Raw genomic sequence first — 9409 nt, forward strand, 5'->3', positions numbered from 1 at the left:
TCGATTATTCCTGCCACCTCATTAATCGTGATGAGACATTCTTTAAATGATGACGTGACAGGTATACACACTCATCTCTCCTTAAAAAGACCACTCCGCTCCGCAGGTATCTCTCTCTTCCCTCTCAAACTCTCGCTCTCTCAATCCCTCTATTTTCTTTTACGCTCAAGCCCTATTGTTCATCTTCTCCCTTCTTCACCCCTAACTTGAGCGTCGGAGTGGTCGCGCCAGGGCATCCCCTGGCCTTCCTACTGACGTTCCCTGTGTTCGCAGGCCGCCCCTGAAGTCATCATCAGCTCCGGTGAAGTCTCAGGCGACTTTGAAGTTGTCATCGCCCATCCACTGTTCAGAGCCAGCAGCGAGGAGGTCCGGTGACGTGTTCCGGAGCAGTTCTCAACCGAAACATTGGGTTTTCGGAGGATTCGTACTGAGATGTGGCAGCCTAGATGCGCTGCATCCCGTGCTTTTCTCACTGCACTCTCCTCGTTCAATTTTGGTAATCTATTATTTTCGTTGAAGTGCTTCAGCTCAGTACAGCCGCTATCAGTGTTACATTGACCTCTAGGTTGTTTGGATACCTCTTTCGGATGGACCTCTTTCTCTCCTTTTCCCCTGATATCACAATCTGTGATTGGTTTATTTAGTTTAATCTCCCATTCGTTCTGTCTATCTATCTCTAACGCTCTGCAACTTCTTCGAAGCGTATTTCGCTCTGACACCTTGGGATTAACTACTACCATTTCCTCTAGTAATCTAATTTTGGCTTATGATGTCAAAGATTTGCTGTATGAGGAAGGTAAATTTGTGCTTACCGAGAAAATAGCAGAGAACTTAAAGAAGATTGGTTGGTTACTTTCATTTAACCTAGAGAGGAAAATAATTAACCCTGATATTGTGGTACAGTTGCAAATTGAAGAGAAGAACTAAAAGATACTTGGGAATTGATATTTGTCATTTCTGTGAGGAATAAAATGCTAACACAAAGTTTTAAGCCCTTGCTACAGGTGAATCAGCCTGTTCCCTTGCTACAGGTGCTCAAATTCCAACCGACACTGGATCTGCACAGACCCCAAAACAACATTTTGGATTCACAAAGAAACAACTTCATGTTCTGAAGGCTCAAATCTTAGCTTTTAGGCGTTTGAAGGTACTTGAAATCCCCCTCCTTTTTTCATTGAAAACTTTCATTTTTTTCTTGGTACATTTGCAATGAAGTTCTTTAGTATGCATAAGATGATTTTGTTTGCATTTCAAGTTCTTAACTCTTTTTTGTTGTTGCTGCCGCTATCTACAATAACAGTGAACAAAGTCTACCACCTGAAGTCCTTAAAGCGATTGCATATTCTACTTCAGATCATCAGCCATCTCGTGGCCCCAGTCAGTCTGAAAATGTAAAGTATGATATAACAAAGACTGATAACAGCAGCAACAATGAGTGTAGGATGATCATGGAGTCTTCCCTTCCACTCTCCCTTCCACCTTTACAATATGGGATTAGTTTGTAAATTTAACCTATCATATTGCCTTGTATCCATCCAAACTCACAATTTTGTAACTCTACAAAGATAGCTGAGACATGCATCTTACATTAACATCTGCTTATGAGGATCATACAATTTCAAGAAAGTCGGTATTAGGAACCATTAGTGTTTATATTTATCCTGATTGTTTTATCTTTTTTCTTTTAATGCAGGTGAAGTGTGAAGCAGAGAGGCTTCAAGCTTTGTTCTTTAAGACCATGAAGATTGCATTTCCAGATTCAGATTTCCAGCAAGCCAGCACATTTTTTAACCCCAGGAGCAATTTTGCCGGGTGCTCAGAAACTAATCAACAAAATCAAGCAGCACACACCCGTCAGCAAATTGGAGAAACTCTTGGCTCCCACAACAACCTCACCCCATATAGCCACTCCTATGAACGATGAATGGAGGGCCAAGTCGAGACCTTCCAAGAAGCAGAAAGTGTTGAGGTTGGTTTCCGGGAACTGGACAGAGAAGGCACCTGAATGTTCACGGTACTTGCCACACCCTGGGGATCTGGTCGTCTGCAAGAAGAAAGAAAAGAGGACAAAAGTTAAGCAAAGACAAATCACCATCGAAACCTAGTCGTTTAGGAGGCATGAGCTCTGGACCATCTTCCTCAATCAGCCGAAACTCCAGCTTTTCAATTCTAAGAAATTCCAATTCAGCTGGCCAGCAAAGACCGGTTGTAATAGGAGGCCAGGCCATAGGTGAGCCATTTCATGTATATACGCATGTATTATCGTATCCTTCAGTCAATTAGATGTTCGATATGGTAGAGTAGCCATTCTACAAGAGAAAATTGCACTTGTTCTTTTCAGTCCCCCACATCTCCTTTGAACTCTCATAGGAATCCATGAAATTTATCGTAACCCCGACTTTCGACTCTATCAACACATCGTGTTTTTCTTATGTAGGTCTTGTTGATCATGGCTCTGTCCTTTATGATTTATTGCTAGTTTGTTTGATTTTGGTTGATCTCCCAAAATGACAGTAGACAAGTTTGTAAACAATTGTTTGTTATTAGAGCTTTGCTCACTTTCAGTCTATCAATTTATGTGATGTGAGCTACAAGGTTATCGTCAAGATGATAGTGAACCACTTGAGACCTACCTTAGCCAATCTCATCTCGTCCCACTAAACACACAGTTTTAGGTAGACACACAACATCATAATCATAATAGTGTAAAGACAAAGAATCGTCATATTACTGAGCTTCAAGTGCTATAAGATAAGAAATAGATGATTTTACATCTTTTTATTATATATGCTATCAAAATAGAAAAGTAAAGTTATAAAAGTACTCATATACTTCTACAAGCTCATAGGTGCTTTTATCTCTGTTGATCTAAGAAATAAAATTAAAGAAACAATGTAACACAATTAAAGATAGGGGGGGGGAAAAATTTTTAGGGACTAAATTACAAAATTTAAATAAAATTACTATAAAGGAGAAATTCTTATTTAGAAAAATTGTAGAAAAATAAAGTGTAAAAGAATGGTTTTAAAATGCTTTAGCATTTCAAAATGTCATCTGAAGGTTTATGAATGTTAAAATATTAATAATAAAATAAAATAATCAAGAATTAGATATTTGAAAGTCAATATATTGATGATTAATATAGAAGGCATTTGTAGCCCCAAATTGCAATGGTAAAGTGAAAGACGTTCCTTAGATAGCGAGGGATCGATTCTCATGCAATGTACTTCACGTCTTTGGTCAATGGTGTAGTTAGGATTTTCAAGGAATGGAGATGAATTAAAATAAAATTTTTTAAAAATTCCAAATTTTATATTTTTTTCACAACTACCTACAATAATTTTAAAAAAATTATAATTGATATTTCACAATTATAATGCAAACACTTCAAAATCGAATTATCCAAATCTAAAAACTAAAAAAAATTTAAAAAATGTAAGTAAAAATATTTAAAAATTTTAAACTTAATGTAGGTCAATTTTCACCATTCAAAAGTCTAAAATTTCAATTTAAGAAGTTGAAAATGAATTTAAATTCAAAAATTTTGATCTTAATTGGTTATAGTTGAAACAATGATATGTCGATTGGCAGAATTATTATTTTTAACACATATTTAAGAACACAATATAGTTTACTTAATCAACCAAAGTAAAAATTTTCAACTCTAAATGTTTAAAAATCAAAATCAACAATCGAAAAATGAACTAGGATTCCACTTCATTCACGACGCACCATAACCTCCGAAATTGCACTTTAGGTATTAAAACCGAACCTAAACTTCCTCAAACCACGATTTTTGACCACAAGAATCCACGACAACAGAAATGATGCATCTCATGCGAGAGAAGATAACGGATGAATTTCAAGTCGTGATATTTTCTGATAAAAGTGGTACCAATGAATTATAGGTCGATAGCTTTCCAAATATATGATATTTCAATCGGTAGTGGATCGACTATGAAAAAAAAGAAAGAGGTTTTAAAGAATTTACGGTGAGGATTTAAAACTATTTTGATAAAAAAAAATAAAGGAGAGAAATAAATATGAATCAGATATATTTTAATTTTAAACAATTTATATGCATGGATCATGTATATTTTTCATGCATGTAGTACATGTAGTGCAGAAATAAAGATTTGATAGATTCAAATTGGAATTGATTTAGAATTAATTTGACCCAATTATGATCGAACTAAATTTATTAATTTAAATGGATTTGGTTGATTTAAAATGAATTAAAAGAATTTTTATATTAATAATAAATAAATAAATTGAATCATCAAATACAAAGTAAACGTTGAATTAAAATTGGGTGGATTTAAATTAAATATAACGGATAAGTGCATAAATAAATATTTCGTTGGTTCAAATCGGAATTGATTTGAGGAAGTTGTAGTTGAACCAAGTTTATTGTCTGGTTTAATCGGTCCATAAATCTCCGAGGCGATCACACTCATGACCTTTGATGATCAATTCACTTATGATGTTGGGCCATCTAATATGGTCTATCTATATTTTCAAATTTATTTTGATAATTAATGAAAAAATTTTATGAGATTGATGAGCTATCTTCTAGATTAATTAGATTTTTAAGATAAAAAAGAAATTTTAATTTAAAAAAATTATAAAAAATAAAGTGTAAAAGAATAATTTTAAAATGCTTTAGCTTTGATGGCAATGTCATCTAAAAGTTTATAAATGTTAAAATATTAATAATAAAATAAAATAAAATAAAATAATAAGCAAGAATTAGGTATTTGAAAAGCTAAGTATTTTGAAATATTAAAAAGTCAATATTTCGATGATTAATATAGAAGTAATTTGCAGTCTTCGTAATAATGACGTAATAGTAAAGCGAAAGGCAGACTTCTTAAACAAGGAAAGGAAAGATTTATTTTTCGTCAGACATGATTCATCTTAATTTTTAAATTTATTCTATTTTAAGAATCGATAAGGATTTTTTTATGGAAATTGATCGATTAGTTAACTTAAGATAAATTCTTATTTAAAAAATTATAGAAAAATAAAGTGTAAAAGAGCAATTTTAAAATGCTTTAGATTTTCAAAATGTCATCTAAAAGTTTATGAATGTTAAAATATTAATAATAAAATAAAATAATCAAGAATTCTATATTTGAAAATAAGCATTTTGAAATATGATTTTGATGATTTTAATATATAAGCAATTTGCATTTTTGCCTCCAGATGGAGAAACGCGAAGGAGAGGCGGTGTTTGGCGTCTGGCGACGGGGATTTTTAAATCTCGGAATGATTCTTCGGCTTCAGATTCGCAATCGACAGAAGGGGCAACGCTTGCGTGGAAAGCAGCGAGGTCCATGTTCAACGTCTCGCCCGATTCGGTGTTGGGGACATTGCGGCGTGGTGCGATGGGATGTGCGCCTGAATTCCTCGAACCCCGCGAACAGCTCCCGCACGCTTCCGGTCGCGGTGGCGGAGGGGGTGGAGGTGCGCCGGTTCGGTAGAAGGTAAAGTCAAAAGTTTCTGATTTTGCAGGATCCATTGTGGGAGTGGCCGGAAGTTGTTCTTTTGACGGGATTTGTGTTCTCAGTGATCCTTTTGTGCGCTGGTTCTGTGCAAGTGATGGTTCTTGATCCTTCTCTTTCTTGTGGCTCCGCTAGAATTTACGTTTTGAGGATTGGAATCTTGGTTATGGTCTGCTTTATAGACCTAAAAATTTTAATTTTGCTGAAAGGGTCTCGAGCTAGCTCATGCTTACTTTGTTAAAAGAGGCATTGTGAACAATGATAGGTAGTAGGTAATTCTTGAAGAATATCTTCTTCCAAAGTCAGATTGCAGGTTTATATTCTGCCAAAATCTCTAGTATTCTTCTTCATTTCTTCTTTCCTCTCTCGTTTTGCTTGTTTGTTTTTTTCTTGGGAAGAATTTGTTAAGTATTTGTGTGCTTCATACAGTCAGCGAGTTGAAGCAGTTCGATCCAAGTTGCTGCTGCCGAAGCCTTGCTGATATCTTATTGAAGGTTTTCTAAATTGCCACCTTTTAGTATGTTGATGTGATGAAGCTTCTCTTTCGAACACCAAGAACATTTTTCCACGGGATTTGGCTTTTGTCTTTACTCTCATTTGGTTCTGCTACTGAGCTTGCGTTTCCCCTATGCGATTGCGATGGTGACAGATTGTGGAGCATTGAGGCAATCCGAAATTGGCAGAAAGCGAGCGACTTGTTGATTGCAGCTGCATATTTCTCCATTCCACTTGAGCTATTGTACTTTGTTACATGCTCGAAGCTGTTCCCCTTCAAATGGATCCTTTTTCAGTTCAGCACGTTCATAGTTCTTTGCGGATTGACCCACTTGCTCAATGTATTCACATACAAGCCCCACTCCTTCCTCGTAGTATTAGCTCTCACCATTTCAAAATTCCTCACAGCTCTTGTCTCCTTCTTGACAGCAATAACCCTCTTGACTTTGATCCCTCAGCTTCTAAGAATCAAATTGAGGGAGAATTTTCTGAGGCTAAAAGCTCATGAACTGGACCAGAAAGTAGGGCTGATGAAGAGGCAAGAAGAAGTGAGCTGGCACGTGCGAATGCTTACTCAAGAAATCCGTAAGTCACTTGATAGGCATACCATTTTGTACACTACCCTGGTTGAACTCTCAAAGACACTGCAGCTGCAAAATTGTGCTGTGTGGATGCCGAATGAGAGTCAGTTAGAGATGGATCTTACTCATGAGCTGAATAGGAGCACTTATGACTTCTGTATACGTTCAATTCCTATGCAATATCCTGATATAGTTGATGTCAAGAAGTATGATGGAGTCAAGATACTAAAGCCAGATTCAACACTTGGTTCTGCAAGCAGTGGTGCAGTCAGTGAATCAGGAGCTGTTGCAGCAATTAGGATGCCCATGTTAAAAGTTTCTAATTTCAAAGGTGGGACACCTGAGATTATTCAAGCATGCTATGCTATATTGGTTTTGGTGCCTCCTAAGAATGATTCTAGGATTTGGAGTCACCATGAGCTAGAGCTCATTGAAGCTGTTTCTGATCAGGTTGCTGTTGCCCTGTCCCATGCTGCAGTTTTGGAGGAATCACATGTGATCAGAGATAAATTGGCAGAACAAAACAAGGCTTTGTTACAGGCAAAGCAGAATGTGATGATGGCAAGTGAGGCATGGAACTTATTCCAAAAGGTCATGAGCCAAGGAATCAGGAGGCCCATCCATTCAATCTTGGGTCTGCTGTCACTCATGCAACAAACAAATTTGTCTCTTGAACAGAGGCTGATATTGAATGCTATGGCAAAAATGGGTAATGTGATTTCCACTTTGATCAATGATGTCATGGAGATTAACAGGGAACAGTTTACATTGGAAATGAAGCCATTCCAGCTACAATCACTGATCAAGGAAACTGCTTGTATTATTAGGTGTCTTTGTGATAGGAGGGGATTTAGTTTTAGATTTCTGGCTGAGAATATGGTGCATGATCAAGTTATTGGCGATGAGAGGCGGATTCTTCATGTTTTATTGCATATAATTGATGGTTTGTTAAATCGATTCAGTGATGGATGTTTGACTTTATGTGTATGGAGTGATTCAGGACTAGCAGATTGGGAGGATGGAAGATGGATTTGGAAATCAAGAGTTCCAAATGTGTACACCTTTTTGAAGTTTGAGATTGCCATCACTCAATCACTAGATTTGTATTCAAAATCATTAGTTCAGCTTGTCAGAAAGCCTAGCAAGGAGGGGCTTGAAATGGGTTTCAACTTCAGCATTTGTAAAAAAATTGTGCAGGTAAATCCACTTAAATCCAACTATATTATGTACAGTACATAGATAAATTTTTCTAAATGTCAGATTTATATATTTTCTGATATATAAGCTTTTTCCAAATCTCTTTGCATCTAGCAAGCTACTCCTTTATGTACTTTCTTTATCTTGGTGATTTTTCACTTAACTCTATTTCTGTGAGTTTGATTTTGATCTGTGGTTCACCATTGTTTCAATATCCATATTTGTGCTTCTGATGCCTCTTCATAGCTTGATTTTCATATTCTTGGCTAATCCAATGTTGAGAATTTGAGATGGGAAAATTTAATTTCAATTTCTACATGGATGTTGGTAGATGATTTAACTCAATCTTACTTTTTTGGAGATTAAAGCACTTGTGTTTTTCACTGGTGATGAACGAGAACCCTTAGAAATTGGATGCAAAAGCTAGCTGTTGTTTTGATCTATAAGGAAATGTTCATGCAAAAGAGGATTTTAATTTCCAATCCTTTGTGGTACCAATCCTTTCATGTTACAAACTAGATATATATGTGCTATGCTTCAAGAAAGAGTATTTACTAGGCGAAGATAGGTCCCAACTCAGTATACAAAGCTTAAAATTTAGATTCATACATGTTAGTTCATTAAATGTGGCGATGTTAAATTCAAAGGCATACATTTTTTGATACCATTACTTCCTTTCTCTGCCATTTCAATGGTCCTTGTGCACACCATACTTCCAGAGCAGTCTTCGCTTGAAACCATGTTTTCGCTCAAGTCTGGATCAACTGGCCTATGCTTCAAGAGGAATGTATTCAGTATTGACTTCATATGACTTGAAATATCAATTTGTTTAAACTTACATTCTGAATTTGCTTCTAATGAAGTTAAGCAACTTCCAAATAATATGGCATCCTATCGCCTCTCATTGTAAAATTGGTTCGTGGCACATTGTTTTGTGCTGATGTTTATAGACACTATTCTTATGGTTGTCTTCTCCAGCTGATGCAGGGAGAAATCTTCATAGTTCCAAGTTCAGATGGGCTGTCGGAGTGTGTAACCCTGTTTCTCCGCATCCAGAATCAACTTCCCATGCTAATTTCTGAATCAGGAGTGACTTCTGAGAGCCCTCATTCTTCTTCCTCTCTTTTACACGGCCTCAAAGTTTTAATTGTTGATGACAGTGCCATCAATAGAGTAGTAACACAAAAGCTTCTGAAGAAGCTTGGCTGCTGTGTCTTTTCTGTATCATCTGGTACCGAATGCCTAAGCTATCTGGATACCTTTGGCCAACATTTCCAGCTTGTTGTTTTGGACCTCAACATGCCCAATATGAATGGCTATGAAGTTGCCATGAAATTACGGAGTTCAAAAAATGGGCGTTGGCCTTTGATTATTGCTTTCACGGCAAGTGCTGATGATCATGTTTGGGAGAAATGCGTGCATTCAGGGATGAACGGGCTGATCCGGAAACCTGTTCTTCTACCAGAACTAGAGAAGGAGATCCTTAGAGTGCTTGAAACAAACAGTCAGTTTCATTCACAATGAAATTTTATGGAAGGCAACATGTTGGCATTCTAAGTATTTTGATCAATTTATTCTGTGTGATATATGTTTTATCAAAGGATACTTGTTAGGGGAAGAAGGGAGATCCTA

The 9409-nt window shown here is 36.5% G+C and overlaps 1 protein-coding gene across 1 annotated transcript; it reads left to right on the forward strand.

The window, feature by feature from the left end:
* Window positions 1–5962: 5962 nt before the first annotated feature.
* On the forward strand, window positions 5963–9320 carry LOC141820038 (ethylene receptor 2-like). Its single transcript, XM_074707318.1, has 2 exons — window positions 5963–7777; window positions 8756–9320. The coding sequence occupies exons 1-2, from the start codon at window positions 6035–6037 to the stop codon at window positions 9299–9301; spliced, it is 2289 nt and encodes a 762-aa protein (XP_074563419.1). The 5' UTR covers window positions 5963–6034; the 3' UTR covers window positions 9302–9320.
* Window positions 9321–9409: the final 89 nt, after the last annotated feature.

Source organism: Curcuma longa, unplaced genomic scaffold (assembly GCF_044706935.1).
Source record: "Curcuma longa cultivar G26 ecotype Majalengka, Jawa Barat unplaced genomic scaffold, ITB_CL_G26_1.1 utg2646_np1212_2152390_RagTag, whole genome shotgun sequence".
In the NCBI taxonomy this organism is placed as follows: Eukaryota; Viridiplantae; Streptophyta; class Magnoliopsida; order Zingiberales; family Zingiberaceae; genus Curcuma; species Curcuma longa.